This window comes from Narcine bancroftii, chromosome 1 (genome assembly GCF_036971445.1).
Source record: "Narcine bancroftii isolate sNarBan1 chromosome 1, sNarBan1.hap1, whole genome shotgun sequence".
Classification (NCBI taxonomy): domain Eukaryota; kingdom Metazoa; phylum Chordata; class Chondrichthyes; order Torpediniformes; family Narcinidae; genus Narcine; species Narcine bancroftii.
This window is the reverse complement of record NC_091469.1, coordinates 87,346,216-87,365,167: the sequence shown is the minus strand read 5'-3', so window position 1 is coordinate 87,365,167 and position 18,952 is coordinate 87,346,216. Positions and strand designations below refer to the sequence as shown.

Sequence of the window (18,952 nt, the reverse complement as noted above, 5' to 3'; positions counted from 1 at the left end):
AATTCATGCAAAGCCCTTTCTCAAATCTCTTCTGAAATTCTATTAAAGAGATGTCCAAAACATGCCCTCATCCAGCAGGTTTGTTACATGTTCAAAGGAGTTTGAAAATGATTTGGGTTAAGTCTAAACTACATTTGACAAACTAAGTTGGTTTGAATTATAGCCTTTGTTCTGTTTGAAGAACTTCCATTCTTACCTTTATAATACTCTCTCTAAATTAATTTTACCATTGATGTCAAACTGGCGGGTCATTAAATCTGAATATCAGATTTCTGACTTCTGCTTTTTAAAGCTGAATAATATTTCTTGTATTCTATTCATTTTGTGCAAACCCTATAAATAAAGAGCTTGTGGGATATTGAGCTTCAGCTCCCCTAATTCTATCCTATGAATATTCTATTTACTTGGCTCTGAATCAATCTTCTTTTCAAATTAATTTCATCTAATCAATCTTCACTGCAACCCAACATGTGCAATGTCATTTAAACCTACCGCAGCAACTCAAATGTGAAAGAGGGCATGATGCTTCCAGTTTTCTTCTGTGACTGAGGTGCAGCAAACACTTTCTCCTCTCACTCGCCTATCCCCATGCACTCTCTTAGTGTGTTCCTTGGGAAGGTTCTCTTCTGCTGTTAATGAATCATACAGCTTATGTGATCAACGATAATTACCCTTTAGGTAATAGGATCTTTGTTGGAGGCAGTATTGGATTATAGAATGGCTGTGGGGAATTCATGCATTTGTGCCAACACATAGTTGGAATTATGGATGTCAGATGTTATATCACTGTCATTTAAGTAAAAATGCCACAGGTTCGATGTTAGTTCTATGAAGACAAATGTACATGTTCCAATACATTAATGGTCAACATTAACAATTCCAACACAAACTAAACACTATAACTTATTAACCTAATTCAGAAGATAGAAAGACTATGCAATATGCCTTGATGCCATTTTTATGTATTCCTTTTTTATATTCAAAAATTGTATTTATGCTAAATTTCAAAATCTATGTGATTTGGATCAAATCAGGTGTTTCTCTCATTAAATTAATTCTTGAGTTTAAATTTTATTTACAGCACGGTAAAAGCCAAATCCAGCCATTTAAACCCAATTACACCCAGATTAGCCTACTAACTAACCCCTGTATGTATTTGGAGGGTGGGAGGAAATTGGAGCACCCAGAGGAAACCCTTGCAGGCATGGGAAGAATGTACAAACTCCTTACAGATGATGCAGTGGATTCAAATCTTGGTCGCTGCCACTGTAATAGCATTGCACTAACCGCTACACTAAACATAACCATCCTTTAGTTGTAAATGTGTGGAGTGGCAACATCAGAGCTGAAAGGTCCATTTTCTGTGGCAGACTATCATAAATTTCTTCGCATGTTTCATTTGCTAATGTAGTAAGTGTAACCAAAACAAAAAGAACAGACAGCATAACACCATAAGATATAGGAGTAAAAACACAAAATGCTGGAGAAACTCAGCAGGTCAAACAGTGTCCTTCATGTAGCAAAAGCAGGTATACATAACTGAAGTTTCGGGCTTTACAAAAGACATAGGAGCAGAATTGGGCAGTTTGGCCCATTGAGTCTGCCCCACCATTCCATTATGGCTGATTGACAAACCTTTTGAACCCTATTCTCCTGCCTTCTTTCTATAAACCTAGATTCCCTTCCTGATCAAGAACATATGTACCTCCTACTTACAGCTCCCCAATGACTTGGCTTCCATAGCCGTTCACAGCAACAAATTCAACAAATTCCACAATTTGGATGAGGAAATTCTTCCACATCTCTGTTCTAAAGGGATGTTTTTGTATTCTGAGGCTGTTCCCTCTCATCCCAGACTCCCCACCAGATGAGACATTGTCTCCACAACCACTCCACCTTTCAGCATTTAATAGGTTTCAGTCTTTTTTCTCATTCTTCTAAGTCTTCTCCCTCATTCTTCTAAACTCCTTTAGTACAAATGCTCTGCATATTGTAAGGTAAAACATCATGAGATGGGAATGTGTAAGGAGTTACCCTGTACAGGGCTGTAACAAGATGTGAATGCATCCTTGTACTTACAAGATAAGAGAGACATTGATGGATTGAGAGGCAGGAAGCTAGCAGGGAAAGGATAGCAACAGTTTTAGTCATTGGACAAGTAATGATATGATGATGTTCTAAGCACGTATCCAAGGGTATAAAAAATCACCATTTTGCTGATAACGGCAGAATGCATTCTCCGACTAACATTGTTAGTCGCAAGTGTTACAATCCGGTAATAAAGAACAAAGAACCCTGATTTCGACTCAGTCTGGTGTTTGTCTCACTCATTCATGAACAAAGCAGACCTAACAATATGAAAATATTTTCATCCTTGTAAACCCCTATGTAAAGAAAAGGAAAGCAAGGATGTCGAGGAATTTTGTAAAGCAGTAATAATTTCCAATTCATTTCCAGCATTTGGTGCTGCTTTCATTAATAAATAGAAAACACAAATTGATGAATCAGAACCAGAAACTACTTATTTGTCACTGCCTGCAGTCAGCAGGTTAACTATTCTGTTAGAAATTAAATCCCATTAATCGATGTCAATCTCTTTGTAATATAAAAAAAGGAAGGGAATTTAAGAGCTCTGGTTTTATCCTTCTGTTAAGTCAAGCTAATTGTTAAAGTGGAAGGTCATTCCACTCAGCCACCTCTCTCTGAGTGAAGAAGTTCCCTCTCATGTTACTTATAAACTTTTGCCCCCTATCCCTAAACTTATGACCCCCCTCATTCCAATCTCTCCTACCCTCAGGGAGGATGGCCTATTCACATCTACTCTATCTATCCCCCTCATAATTTTAAATAACTATCAAATTCCCCCTCAACTTTTATGCTCCAATTAATAAAGATCCAGTCTAATCAATCTTTCCTTGATTTCTAGATACTGCAATCCAGGAAACATGTTAGTAAATCTTCTCTGCATCCTCTCTACCTTATTGATATTCTTTCTTTAATTTGAGGACCAGAACTGCACAAAGTATTCCAAATTAAGGCTCACCAATTCCTTGAATAGTCTCAACATTACCCCCCAACTCTTTCCTATATTCTATGCTTTTTGAATTATAAAGGCCAGCATACCAAAAGTCTTCTTTACTGCTCTATCCACATGAAATTCCACTTTCAAAGAATGATGAACCATTATTCCAAGATCTCTCTGTTCCTCTGCATTCCTCAATGCCCTCCCCTTCAATGAATATGTCATGTTTTGATTATTCTTCACAATATGAAGCTCTTCACACTTATCAGTATTAAACTTCATCTGTCATCTTTCAACCCACTCTTCTAACCAGTCCAAATCCTTCTGCAGTCTCTAAAAACCATCTTCACTATCCACAACTCTCCCTATTTTTGTATCGTCTGCATATTTACTAACCCATTTACCATTCCATCGTCCAAATCATTAATGTAAATGACAAACAACAAGGAACCCAACACTGATCCCTGAGCCACACTGCTCTTCACCGGCCTCCATTCTGACAAACAGTTATCCACAATGATGCTCGGGCATCTACCTTCTAGCCGCCATTGAACCCATCTGACTATCTCAACATTAATACCAAGCACCTGAACCTTCCATACTAACCTTCCATGTGGAAACTTATCGAAGGCCTTACTGAAATCCATATAAACTACATCTACCCTCATAAACCTTCCTAGTCACCTCCTCAAAAAATTCAACAAGATTTGTCAAACATGACCTTCCCTGCACAAACTCATGTTGGGTGTTCCTGAGCAGTCACTGCCTCTCTAGATACTTATACATATTATCTCTAAGAATACTTTACGTTAGTTTATCGACTACCGACATCAAACTTACTGGCCTATAATTGCTGGGCCTACACCTGGAGCTCTTTGTAAACAGAGGAACTACGTTTGCTATATGCCAATCCTGCGGCACCATGCCCCCCTCTAGTGACTGTTGAAAAATCACTGTCAGAGCCTCTGCTATTTCCTCCCTGACTTCTTTCAAGGTCCTGGGGAAAATTATATCAGGACCTGGAGACTTATCCACCTTTATATGCCTCAAAAGTTCCAACGCCCCCCCCCCCCTTTCCTAATCCCTACATTTTCCATCATCACCCCTTTTGCTTCTCTTATCTTACACGATTCCATATCCTTTTCTCTAGTGAATACCAAAGAGAAGAACTCATTCAATATCTCCCACATCTCATTTGGCTCTGCACACATTTGTCCGCTCTGATTTTCTAAGGGACCAATTTTTTCTTTCACTCTTCTTTTGCTATTTGCATATTTTTAAAAACCCTTCGGATTTACTTTCACCCTGTTCGCTATAGCCACCTCATACCTTCTTTTCACTTTCCTAATTTCTTTCTTAAGCTTCTTTTTACAATCCATGTATTTTCCAAGCATCTCGTCTTTACCTTGTTTCTTATATTTAATGTAGGTCTCCCTTTTATTTCAAACCAACTTTCTAATCTCCCTTGAAAACCACAGCTCTCTTGAACTTTTGGTTCTGCCTTTTATCCTAACAGGAACATAAAGATTCTGCACCCTCAAAATCTCACCTAACAATGACCTCCAATTCTTCTCTAACTATTCCCATAAAACATATCAGTCCAAACCAGTTCTTGCAAATCCCTTCTCATTTCTTGAAATCTGTCTTTTACCCACTCAAAAAACTTAATCTTTGGACCAAACCTATCGCTTTACATAATTATATTGAAACTAATAGTACCATGATCACTGGATCTGAAGTGCTCCCCAATACACACCTCAGTCACCTGCCCTATCTCATTCCCCAACATTGCCCCTTCTCAAGTGGGTACCTCAACATATTGCAGTAATAAACTATCCTGTACACATTTTACAAGTTCTAATCCAACACAGAATGTGTTTCCCAATCTATATTAGGAAGATTAATATAACCCACTAATATAACCCTGTGCTTATTACAAATCTCAGCAATTTCCTTACACATTTGCTCCTCTATTTCTCACTCCCCACTAGGTGGTCTATAATTCACCAGTATAATTGTCACTTATCCTTTTTCATTTTTTAACTCCACCCATGCTACCTCCTTTGACGAGCCCTCCAATCCATCTCGCATCAGCACTGCTGTAATATTTTCCCTGACGAGCAATTCCACACCATCCCTCTTACCAAATTCTATCACACCGAAAGCAGCAAAATCCCAGAATATTTAGCTGCCAGTCACAACCCTCCTGCAACCACGTCTCACTAATCGCCACCACATCATACTGCCAAGTGTCTATCCACCCCTTCAGCTCATTCTCCTTCCTTTACAATACTCCTAGCATTAAAGTAAATACATTTTGGAGATTTCCCACATTTTACCTTCTGCTTATCCCCATCTTTACAGATAACTCTATTATTTATTACCATCATCTCCCCCCCCCTCCCCCCATCATGGCACTGATCCTTTTCCTTCTCAATCACCTATATTTCCACCTGCAAACTCGCAAACTTTGTCTAAATGCCTTCTCTATATGCGGACAGCCCTTCTCTTTGCTGTTTTCCATTATATGGACCCCTTCCCCCAACCGATCATGTCAACCTTCTACTAGTGAGAGCATCCTACATTACTGTGTGGTACAGTTGCTGCCGAGATATTGATCGAAAGTCAATCTGCCAGATCATAAGTGTGGCAGAGCCAATCACTAGAGTCCCCCTTCCCTCACCTCTCCCCCCACCCCCATCAAGGTGATCTACAGGGAGAGGGTGCACAAAATCATTGAGGACTCCTTCCACTTCACACATAGCATCTTTCAGCTGCTCCCATTCGGAGTCAGCACCACCAGGCTGAGGAACAGCTTCTTCCCACAGGCAGTGAGAATGCTGAACGACTAAAGGAACTGCCCGTACCTAGCAGTCTGAAAATGTCATGCTCATGAAGCAAAATCTATTATTTATTTATTTATTTTGAGAGAGAGAGAGAGAGAGAGAGAGAGAGAGAGAGAGAGAGAGAGTGTGTGTGTATACTTGCATATGTATTGCTTGTCTGTATTTGTGTTATGTTTGGTTGTGTGTCTGCATGTTTTTGCACCAAGAACCAGAGAATGCAGTTTTGCTGGCTTGTACTTGTGCAATCAAATGACAATAAACTTGTCTTCTCCAAGATTCTACCACTTACCTTTGCGCTGGATAACCAAACAATTTACCAACCCAAAACCCTTTGGTGAGCTGGAGGCAACTAAAGCACACACAGAAATGGATAGTCACAGGAAAGATGTGGAAACTCCATGCTCTACCAACTGTGCCCACTGTGCAGAACAGTTCTTGGGATTGTCTGCATGCAGGTCCTCTACTGGTGTTCCATTCTTTAGTCAGGATGATTATAGATTGTGAAGGGTCATTGGTATAATTAAGCTCATGAACTTTTTTTTTCCAGGTTTCCCAACCTCAAATCTAATCTTGATGATAGGTGTGGATCTAACGTCTCCGATGGAGCTGCTGTTGAATGGTGACCTTGGGTGTATTGAATGATAGGGTATGAATGGCAGGAACTCTGTTGAAGGATAGGTGTACTTCAGAGGAAACTATTATTTTGCAAAAATTCTTCAATTCCTTTCTAATTCTTAGTTCAATTATTTTCTAAGTGTCAAGGTTAACTGAAACACTCCTTTGGGGATGTACTTACAAATTCTAGCTTTCCAGTTCCTTCAAACAGATCTGCAAATTTATGTACCTGTTCCTGATTGACGACACACCTTCCATCTACAGTAGTCTGCACTTTTGTCAGATTCTTCCACTTTATTTTTTTTAATTAATCCAAGTGGTGTATTTCAACAGCAAGTCCATTTTCCAAACTAAACTTAAAGACTATATAGTTCCTGGCACCATATTGTTTTCAGAGCTCATCAGTTGCTTGCTTTCATGTAAACAACTCCTTGTTACCTTTTGTGAGCTCAAGATGAGCCATGTTATTCAAATGTCCTTGAGATACAGATAAGCATGCAAAGTTATTGTTCTTCTATATCATCTGACCACTGAAACAAGAAATGTTAGATTGCCCGACATTTCTTACAAAGCTAACTCATTAACTATCAAAGTGGTTAATGTGAAAATATATTCATGAAATTTTATTTTGTACTTTGTGTTTGTTGTGAAGAAAATTACTTTTATAGCTAAAAAAATGTTTTTGGATAAATACAGTTCTGATGTTAATCTTGCTCTGGCTTTGGGTTAGAAATTGACTCGTCCTGAATTTAAAGAATGTAACTTTATCATCCTAAACTCAGTAAATGGTTGGGCCCTGGAGAGTGTTGTGGAATGGGGTACATGTGCACAATTCCATGAAAGTGGTAACTCAAGTGGACAGGGTACTGAAGAAAGCGTTTGGGATGATAATACTGAGCATAAACACGGGATCACAATACATCTTTATAACACATTGATGAGACCACATTTAGAGCACTGTGTACATTTTCGGTCACTCAGCTGTGGGATGGATATCAGTAAGTTGGAAGGGGTACAAAGGAGATTACACAAGGTGTTGCCAGAATTGGAGGGCTTGAATAACTGAGAAAAGTTGGAGAGGGTGGGTTTTTACTCAACACAGTGTAGGAGGCTGAGGGAGGAGGCGTAGAGGTTGTTAAATGATAGTGTAAATTATCACAGTCTTTTGTTCCCAGGATTGGTGATTCGAGAACTAGGAGACATAGATGCAATGTGAGAGGGGAACATAGATGCAATGTGAGAGGGGAAAGATTTAAAAGGGCTCTGATGAACAACCTTTTCACTCAGAGGGAGTTCGTTTCTGGAAGGAGCTGACAGAGAAAGCTAAACAAGCTGGCACAATTACAAAACGCAAACACATTTGGAAATATATGGATAGGAAGAGCTGAGAGTGGTATAGACCAATTACAGGTCAATGAGACGTCCAAAATATCAACTTGGCAGGCAGGGACTGGTTATGCTGAAGGCCTGTTCTTTGCTGTATGGCTCTATTCACAGGATGACACACAGTTGTATGGCTGCTGCCTCACTGGTCAGGTGACACATATTTGATCCTGACTCCACATTCTCCCTGTGGTGTGTGAGTTTCCCCCTGTCCCACAAAGAGAGCTAGGCTGAGAGGTTAATTAGCCACTGTTACTTGCCTCCAGCAGAGTGGTAGAATCTGAGAGAACTTGTCAAGAATGTGAAGGGAATACAATAGCCTGGTGTGTTTGATGGTGCAGATTCAGAAGACCAGAGACTTCTTGGCTTCATGTTATTTTCACAGACCATACACAGGCTATGATAGGTGATGGCAAAGAACAGAATAGATAAATTGTCATTTTTCTTCACCATCTTTTTGAAGTAAAATGTGGATCTGATTATTAAAGAAGCAGTTTACCAAGTTATTTTGTTGCTGTCATTGTTCTAATTTAATAAAAATGTCCTCCATTCCAATAAACAATGTGCCATATCTTAGCCAAACTATGGTTGGAAATGTGAAGGTGACATTGACATTCACTGCAGGGAAGCCAAGTGACCAGTCAATCAAAAGAGCTTTTGAAGAAGGGCTCAGGCCCGAAACATCGGTAATATATCTCTACCTCCTATGGATGCTGCAAGACTGGCTGAGTTCCTTCAGTATTTACTGTGTTTTTTTCTACAATCACAGCATCTGTTGACTTCTATGTTTCTCTCCAAGGTCTATATTATATTCTTTGATAGGATTATCATCAGGTCTAGACATTTTATTCAATTTTATGTGAAAAGACCTTCATAAAATATTATGAATTAAAGACAATGGCTGAAAAAGGTTTCTATATAAAGTTGCAAGTACCTTTCAAAGTGTAACATCACAGATTACCATTCCCCTATTGTCTCTGGATATGATCAAGGAATCTGCCAACAATACAATGGAGTAGATCAACATGATTTGGATTGCCGTGATTCCAAAGAAAGGCTTACCCATAAAAATGAATGAATTAATAATGTTTTATCGAATATTTTCTTATTCAATATACTCTGCTTCTTATCATTGATCACTTAGGTACAGTATGTAGAAATCTCTCGTCAGATTTTTCCAATTACATTTGGAAAAAAAATGTAATAGTTCTGTTTACCTGTATAATTCAGAATAAATTTATATTTGAAAAATAATTCTACATTTTTAAATTAAGAATGCAAGTTATTATTAATGGCTAATATTTACTGCAGATATTATTTGGGGAATTGGTTGAGGCAAAAGTACAGAACTCAAATGACACATGGCCAGGTCCCTGAAATTGTCTCGGGCAAATGACAGCAAACGTTTAGCTCCCTCAAGCGGTAAAGCACAGGAACCCCTGCCAATTAGTTCCCTAAATGTGATGTCATAAAGCTCTTGCGTGAAAAAATCTTGAAAAACCATAAAAGGAAACTGTTTTATTTCCTTTGAAAAAAAACTATTTTCAAAAAGGCTCATTGCCAAGGATCAATTTAATTATACAAAGAAAAATAAATAAAAGGCTACTGCATACATTTTGACCAGTGCATCTCTTATTATTGATTTAGAATTTTCTAATTATTTCTGACTTCTAAAAATTCCAGGTAAATTCAAGTAAAGAAAACCAAATACACAATCATATAGCAATAACACAAGTAAAAAGATTTCATGGAGCTGGAAGAGTAACATGTTTATTCATAATATTTAAGTAACTAAGGAAAACCAAATAATTTCCTTATGTAGAATTTTCCCTTGCAGTGGCTGACACATTTTATGGAATTAACTCTTCCTGCAATTTTCAAAGGAGCTGTAATATCAGCAGGAATTGTTGGCAGACACACCTCAGTATGGGCTGGTTTGTGTTCCAAATCAGATTTGGGAAACACAACTGAATATTTCTTCTAACTTTCTCCAACTAATTCACACTCAGTCATTTTTAAAGTAATGGAACCTGGAAAATTATCAATATTAGTCACATTGTAGGAGAGTGGGTTTCTAGTCCCTTTTGATCTCCTACTCCAAGGTTGGGCCAAACACGGGAGTAATGTAGTGGAATGAGATCAAGGCTTAGTTTAGTGAAAGTCAGAGAGCAGTCACTCTCACACTTGACTTAATAGTGTGTGTGTGTGTGTGTGTGTGTGTGTGTGTGTGTGTGTGTGTGTGTGTGTGTGTGTGTGTGTGTGTGTGTGTGTGTGTGTGTGTGTGTGTGTGTGTGTGTGTGTGTAAGAAAGATGTATAAGGGGTGAAGTTGGACAAGCTAAGGAGTGGACTAGAAAATGTGCTAACTTGCCTATTAGATGAGAGTCCAATTCCTCTCTATATACTGATGAAAATGCTCTAGTTAAAAGAGAACCAGTGTTACTGAAATAAGTTATTTTCATTTAAATCTATTCTGTGCTGAGAGACAATTCTGAAATATGAGAATGAAAATATGAACCTCAAATCTTCACTTCAAAACAATGCCAGAATCATGTTACCATCTTTACTGTTTCTCTTTCTCTCCTTTGTTTTTATTTCTTACTCCAGGAAAGCTCACTTGATTCTAAAGCGACTGGACACCGTAAGTGACCGCTGTGCATCATTATTACACAGTGCCTATATTCAGAGCCATATGGACTCAGTTCTGTACTTCATCTGTCGAATGGAAAATACCAGGCCCACAGGGATGGTCTGGTATAGCACCTTACATGATGCAAAGGTGACTTGTGATGAAAAACTCATGTCTGTCCCTCGCAATATCTATGAAGACACTAAATTGTGGTGAGAAGACTTCACACGTGAACTTTAATCATGAGCTCAACTTTTGAAATTTTAAAGGAAGCAAGACAAAAAGAAAAGAATCTACATCTCAAATGGTAGAGGGATCTTCATCAGACTTTACATGTGTAAAACATAAGCCTTTCAAGGCTTTGGTGGTTGTCCAACTGTTTAATGAATGATAAACCTAGAGTGACATGATTGTTGATGTGAAGTGCTTAATTCCAATCAACTGTTAAAATGAACCAAGTTGGTGAGACAGGGCATAAATTAGTGAACTGACCAAAATTCCCATAATTACAAAATGCTGTAGCACTTTTTTTGTTTTTTTTATAATTTGATTGAAGAAGTTCATGCACAGCTTTTCAACAAAATGATTCAGAATTACATGAAGAATTAATAGGTCAATAAAAATTGAACCAAACATGGGTGGAAATTATAACTTTAACCACCTTAATTGAAAGCAGGGTTCAATCAATTACCAGCACCAGATAAAGAAAATAACTTACTTTTTGCAGTTAATTCTGAATTCTCATGACTGATAATTAACAATTTATAACATCCAAAAGTCAGATTAATAAATCACACTTGTAAATAATAAAATGCACAATGCACCATTAAAATGCACTGTGTTTTACTGTATACAGTGGAAAGATTGAGGAAAAAAGGCAATTATGTTCAAAAATACACACTGACTTAATTTTTCTGATGGTAGCTGTAAAATGCTGGCTTAAACTTTCTGAAAAATGCTTGAACCTAGACCTTGAAAGTAAATAGAATAAATGACTGAAAAGTGAAATGGTTCCCAGTGCACAGTAGTAGTTTATCATATATGTTGGCTATTTTTTTTTAAATTAATTGCAGAACCAAGGAGTCTAAATATATCTTTCAAAAGATACTAGATTGAAGTTTTGATCTGGTGATACCAGTGTCATCAACTTCAATAAAGAAGGTATTTATCAATGAAGTATTTGATTCCTTTTTATGGTTTGATGGAGTGAGATGTAACAGGTATTTTTCTCTTTCAGAGGGCATATGAACTAGAGCAGATATATATTTATATGACCATTTAAAAGTATCAACATGCCAGCGATTGCTAGAATATGCGGGGGGGAAGAGGTGTGTAGTACGACTCGTAAGAGCATGTGAAGATACAGCAAATCCGAAAATTAAATCACAGGATGGGACATGAATTCAGTAGGGTGATATAGGGAAAATTAAACAATGGTGATAGGAATTTAAAGGAACTAACTTGGTGTCAGGAATATTCATAAACTAATTAATACTAATTATTCAATAAATACTGGATGAAGAATGAAGCAATTTGAATGTACATTTAAGTTCTGGTTAACTGTGGTTATCTTAGGTGCTTTGAACTAAAACATTTAGTGTGACTTATGATGGGATAAATTAATCTGGATAGGAAATGGGTTTTGATACTCAATGATAATTGGTTATGACGTATGATCGGATTTCACTGTAATAAATTTACCTTTGATTTGATAAAAATAAAGAGTTTCATGCATCCTATGCACATCTTTACTCTTCTTGTCAATGGATAAGAAAATGTGTAGTTTTACTTCTCAAGCTAATTTGAATTTAGGCTCTTACAAATCAACATTCTTTCAATCCTCTATTCCATTGTCCCTTCAGGTCCTGGCCCTATTTGTTGTGAAAATGCCAAATCAGTTTATTCTTCTGTTGCAATTCACACTATCTCACCAAAATATATGTGCATGATAAGAACATGCCTGGACTTGAGGGAAGAGACAAAACACCAACTGTTCTTTTCTCTTTATCCTTCTAGGTCAGTGGTTTTCAAACTGCCCCCATAAACACACATTCCACCTTATGCAATCCTTATGCCTTAAGTGCTCTGTGATTAATAAGGGATTGCCTAAGATGGTATGTGAGTGGGAAAGAAATGTTGAGAATCACTGCTCCAGACCCAATTGCTTGAGAAAATTGTTATTGGCCCATTTCCTTTGGAGTTATGAAACCGTGCACATAATGAGTCAATTAGGTACGATAAAAAAAGTGGTTTTCAAACTTTTTTCTTTCCACCCACATACCACCTTAAGCAAACCCTTACTAATCACAGAACACCTATGGCACAGGGATTGCAAGTTTAAGGGGGCAGTTTGAAAGTCACTGCCTTAGATGCATTCTCATACCAAACATCTAAACAGATAAAGTTTGACAAGGTATTGGCTTGACAATGTTTGGGTGAAATTTTTTTTATTACTACCAAGATTTGTTTGGGATTGAGAAAGCATTATTAACGTTTGCATGACTTTAAGGTGGGTGTGGATTTGAAAAGGTGACGTGTAACATGGAAAACTAGAGATAATTGGGGGATCAGAGGTGGAGAGGATGTGCAAATTTATGTTCTTGGAAGTCACTGTCTTGGAGATCTTCAACACATGAATGGCATTATGAAGAAGGCACGTCAGCACCTCTACTTCCTCACAGGTTTGCAGAGGTTTATTATGACATTGGAAAGTGTGCTGACTGGCTCTGGTATGGGGACACCAATACACCTGAGCAGAAACCCCTGCAAAAGGGAATGGACACAGCCCAGGACATCACGGGCAAAACCTTCTCCACATCGAGAACATCTATAGGGAACTCTGCTGTCAGAGAGCAGCTGCAATCAACAAGGTCCACATCACCCAGTGCATGTTCTGTTCTCACGGCTGCCATCACGAAAGAGGTATAGGTGGCACAAATTCTGAGTACCTGGTACAGAAATAGCTGCTACCCCTCCACTATCAGACTCTTCAACAACAAAATAAATCAATCAGTGACTCATTTAAGGACTCTTACCTTTGCATTTTATTTACATTTTTCCTCTCAGTTGAATCATCTGCAAGGAAAAGAATGTCAGGGTTGTATGGGATATTATGATTCACTCTAACAATAAATCTGACATGTTGGAGGCTATGGAACAAAAGGCAATGCATTCTTCCTCCCCTTCCATGTCTCTTGAAAGCATGTTTGTGGTACATCAGATTGGATGCATCCAAAAATGGCTTGGCGATAGAGGCCAGAAGAGGAATCATCAATTAAAAAAAAACAATTATACATGAAGTAGAGTATCTGTTGTATGTTTAAACTGGGAGCCAACTGGGAACTTGTGATCGGTGGTGTCCCATGACTTTCTTATAGTGGTCCTGATCTTCAAAGATCTTTTGGAAATCAATGGCACTGCTGGAGCTGATGTAATGGCAGCCTTGCCACTAGTGTGGACTCAGGAGAGCATCAAGCAGAGATACAGTGCTCCTCTGTGGGTCCTACTGCTCATTCATTACACTGATGGTCCTGAACAGGTTTTGAAGGGTCTGCAGAAGGCGTAGGTGGTGTTTTTTTTTGTAATATCGGTGAAACTATGGAGGATCTTGTCTAAGATTGTAATGCCTATGCTCAACAGCAGAGCAGGAGGCTTGAGGGCTCTGGGGGAGCAGTGGACTGGCGGAGGGCAATGGAACGGGACAACACTCACCATGCCCCCACTGCAATCGCGAAGCCTGGGGTTTGGAGGCTGAAGGATTCACACCAGGCTGCTGGAGACAGGCTCGTGAAAACCAGATATCAGGGCCAGGATTCATGGGAGTACCAGTGGTGAACAGGGATCATGAAGGGCCTCAGGTGTTCAGTTTTCTAACCGTATTGGAAGTTCTGAACTAAGATTCTCTGCTGGAACATAGAGGAGGCTGTGCACCTGCAGAGCTTATGGAGCACAAGAGGTGAGTCCACTAACACCTGGTGTTTCTGAAGGTATTGCTTCTCTTTTTTTTTTATTGAAGGGGGGCCCTGGAATAGTGATGTCCTGGGATAATGATGCCTTTTATGGTAATCAAAAGTTAACACATTTTGTGTATTATTTACGTGACAATAAAGGAATCTTGAATCCTGGTGCCAATCCTTTTGATTCCCATAAAGGATAAATACAAGGAATACCTAAGTATGTCTGAAACCAAAATGCAACAACAGCCAAAGGACAATTTTAAGAAACAATTTCCATTAACTTGGAAGTGTGTGGACCTTATGATATGTTATCAATGACTCACATCAGACTAGAAGTTGTGATTAAATAGGCTTTAATCACCATATACTGCAGACATGTCTCACATGTTGGTGACCCGGTTCTAAGGCAGGTACTGAGGGAAGGGTTTGGCCTTTATGGGAATTCCAAGGGGTGGAGTTACAGGAGTGGGCCAGCCAATACAATACATTTGTATTAGACTGCTGTAGCAGTTACACAGTGGTTCCACCACATTCACTCCTTTTTGAAACAGACTCCAGTGGGGTAAAGTGGATCAAAGACCATTACAGGTTCAGCCTGACCGGTGGACTTGTCTGTTGTTGTGACCTTCACAGTGCTAGCTGTGATTCAGTTGTTGGCTCCTGAGTGGTGTTTTGCATGACAGGCCAGGTTTCTGGTGGCTGAAAAGTGTTAATTGGGTCGGGGGGGTGGGGGTGCTTGGGTTCTTCGGTCTGTGTTTGGGACGGGGCCCCAGATGCCACTGGTGGGGTTGGAAACCCAATTGTGTCTGGTAGTTATTGGGGAGGCATACTAGTTGGTCGATCGTGGGGGTTCCGGATTGTGCCAGGTCCCGGATGGAAACAGTGTCTTTCCGTCCATCCTTGTACTCCATGTAAGCATACTGGGGGTTCACAGGGAGGAGGTGGACCTTCTCGGCCAGGAGAACTGTCTTATGGTTCCTGGTATGTCTTTGGACCAAAACAGGAATAGCAGTGTGGTTTCTGATGCCAACTTCCTGGGAAAGGAAAACAACCTTTCATGCGTGGTAGCATTTGTAGCGGTACAGAGGAAAGACTTGGTAGTGTAGAGCACCTCTGAGAGGACCTCTTGCCACTGGGAAATGGGTAGGCCTTTCGACCTGAGGGCTAGGAAGACTGCCCACTAAATGGTGGTGATTTCCCTTTCTCTCTGGCCGTTCCATCAGGGTTTATAGCTGGTGGACCTGCTTGTGGCTATACCCTTTGCCAGCAGGTAGTGGCACAACTCGTCACTCATAAAGGAGGACCCCTAGTCACTATGAATATAGCAGGGGTATCCGAATAGAGTGAACAGGTTGCCGTGATCGTAGTCATGTGTGGGCAGGGGATAGCAAACGGGAAATATGAGTACTTGCTGTCACTGTTGAGAAACTACATGTTCCGGTTGGTGGAGGGGAGAGGGCCATTGAAATCCATACTCAGACGTTCAAAGGGGCAGGTGACCTCAATCAGGTGAGCTTCCTCTAGCTGGTAAAATTGTGGTTTGCACTCTGTGCAGACCGTACAGCTTCAGGTCAATTCCCTGATCTCCTCAACCTAGTAAGGGAGGTTTCGAGCTCTAGCAAAGTGGTAGAGCCTGGTAACTCTGGGTGGCAGAGGTTGTTGTGAAGGGCTGAGAGGCGGCCTATCTGCACATTAGTGCATGTCCCTTGGGACAGTGCTTCGGGGTCTCATTGAAATTCCAGGGCTGGTACAAGATCTCGTAGTTGTAGGTGGTTAGTTCAATTCTCCACCTCATCTTGTCATTCTTGATTTTTCCCCACTGTTTGTTATTAAACATAAAAGCTTCTGCAAATTGGTCAGTCAGCAGGGTGAACGATTCACCTTCAGTGGCGCACTGCTTCCACTATGGCCTGGGCCTCCTTCTTGATGGCTGAGTACCAGAGTTATGGCCCTGGAAGGTATGGGAAAAAAATGCCACGGGCCTGCCTGCCTGGTTAAGTGTGACAGCCAGGGTGAAGTCAGAAGCATTACTCTCCACCTGGAATGGGATGGATTTATCCTCAACATGCATCACCACTTTGGCAGAGCATCCTTGAGGTGTGAAGGCTGTTTGGGCTTCTGCCGACAAGGGGAAGGAGATTGTTTTCTCCAGGGGACAGGCCTTGTCTGCATAATTAGGGATCCACTATATGTAATAGGAGAAGAACCCCAACCATCTTCTCAGGGTCTTGACGCTGTGGGGCAGTGGAAGTTCCAGCAGGTGGGTGCATACAATCAGGGTTGAGCCCAATGATTCCATTCTCCACCACGCAACCGAGTATTGCCAGACATGAAGTGCGGAATGCACATTTCTTCAGGTTATATGTGAGGTTGTGCTTCTTAGCCATCTGAAGGAATTTTTGTAGGTTGGCGTCGAGGTCCACCAGGTCATGTGCTGCAGATGGTCACGTTGTCCAGATAGGGGAACGTGGCCTTTCACTCGTGATTGTCCACCATCCAGTTCATCACGTTCTGGAAGATGGAAACCCCATTGGTGACCATAAAAGTGACCCACAGAAAATGGCAGATGTTCATGACCAGGGGTGGTGGTGGGACCCAGAGGATGCACAAACTGTAGGTCATGTGCAATGGGCAAGTTTCAGGTTACTGACTGGCCATGTTCAGAGGGGAAGGCAGGTGGTTTAAAATTTGGTCATTGCAGACCGTGAGGGAGGGTTGAGGCCCATCATATTCCATTAGGACACTCTTGAGTTGGCACTGAAATTCCATTCCCATTATGACTGGTGCACAGAGTTTTGGCATAATGAGGAGTTTAAAGATTTTGTATTTGCTGCCATGCATGGACAATGTCATGGTGCAGCTGCCATGGATCTCGGTCAAGAGGGATCTGGAGGCCAAAGTGACTTTGCACTTAGCTGGGCTTGTAACGTGACCATTTACCTCAAAGTCCATCATAGACCTGGCTAGCTGATGTGACCTGTTCTGGTCCAGAATGATTGAGGCCAATGTCTGGTCGCTGTCCAATTGGTTATTACTTTACTAGCTCGATGGCGCTCTCCAAGATGGCAACCCCTATTCTACGCATGTGGTACTGTTCTTCACTGCCGGAAGTGACACTGGAAGTGGTGCTGTCCAAGATTGCAACAGATGCTGCCCGCATGCGGTGCTTCTGGAGGAAGGTTCGGAGCTATATACCTTTTCATAGTGCCTCATCTTCCCACTGCCAGAACAAGTCGCCTCTCTGGCTGGGCAGCTCCTACATGGATGCTTCCCATGGCTGCAGAACGATAACTTTGGGTGATCGAAGGTGGTGACTTGGAATCCCGCGTCCCAGGATGGTGGCGGTTGTGCTCCCCACATGGCAAGCCGCGTAACCAGAGGAGAAGACCTCTGCATTTTGCTGTGCTATTTTGAGCAATTTGGCCAGGCCCATGACTTCCTGCAGGCTCCAATCGCCTTTTTCTAGGAGTCTCTGGTGAATGTGATTAGACCTGAAGCTGGCTACACATGTGTCTCAGCAGCCGAAAGCAGCCAAAATTTCTCAGCAGCCACAGGCTCACCCCAGCTCCCTCTGGACCAACATATATTCATCCACTGACTCACCAGGCACTTGTCTGTGATGGCCCAGAAGATACCTGGCATAGCTAACGTTCAACAGGGACAGTACTGTCTCCGCAGGAGCTCCATAGTGGCCATGTAAGTACTGCAGTCTCTGATCATTTGAAAAACACGGTGGGCGACTTGTGTGAAGAGCAGGTCCCATTTATCTTCTTTGCTCTGCATGTCGTTTTGTCTCATGTTGAGGCAGTGCAGCCACAGGTAGAATCTTATGGAGGCCTCCCGCGTTTTAGGGTCGGAGTCCAATTTATCCACCCATATTGCCTTGTCTATGGCACAAAGGTATTGTGATTAAATTGATACACTATCAATTATTTGTTTCAGACTAGAAGTTGGGATTAATAGGCTTTAATCACCATAAACTGCATACATGTCTCACAAGTTGCTGGCCTGGTTCCAAGGGAGGAACTGAGGGAGGGGTTTGGGCTGAACAGCCTTTATGGAAAATCCAAGGGGAGGAGTTACAGGTACAGGGGTGGGCCACCCCATGCAGTACATTTATATTAGACAGCACTAGCAGTTACACAGCGGTGCCACCGTTCCTTAACAGATGTGTTCCCATTTTTAGTTGTCCTCAATTCATTTGCCAGTTTCCTTGCCTCTCAGATGAGCATATTTCAGGATCCATTTTACTCTCAGTTTTTCATATATCAATGAAGCTCCCAGAAATTTCAGTCTCCTATCTCAGCTTCCAACTGGAATGTCATGAATGATCACAGCTCAGCTGGACTTCCTTTTACAGTATGTCTCTCTTTGGCTTGGTTTCACGGACGAAGATTTATGGAGGGGTAATGTCCACGTCAGCTGCAGGCTCATTTGTGGCTGACAAGTCCGATGCGGGACAGTATGTAATGCGTGTCGAAAGAACCAAAGACTTGTTGATCC

The 18,952-nt window shown here is 40.8% G+C and overlaps 1 protein-coding gene across 11 annotated transcripts in view; it reads left to right on the top strand.

The window, feature by feature from the left end:
* The window catches only part of LOC138760976 (astrotactin-2-like), a 1,981,947-nt gene extending 1,969,723 nt beyond the window's left edge, over positions 1–12,224 (top strand). For all 11 annotated transcript variants that reach the window (XM_069932424.1, XM_069932434.1, XM_069932420.1 and 8 more), the window contains one exon: positions 10,472–12,224. In XM_069932424.1, the coding sequence (XP_069788525.1) occupies positions 10,472–10,709 (238 nt within the window). In that variant the 3' untranslated portion in view covers positions 10,710–12,224. The remainder of the gene's footprint in view (positions 1–10,471) is intronic.
* The last annotated feature ends 6,728 nt before the right edge of the window (positions 12,225–18,952 follow it).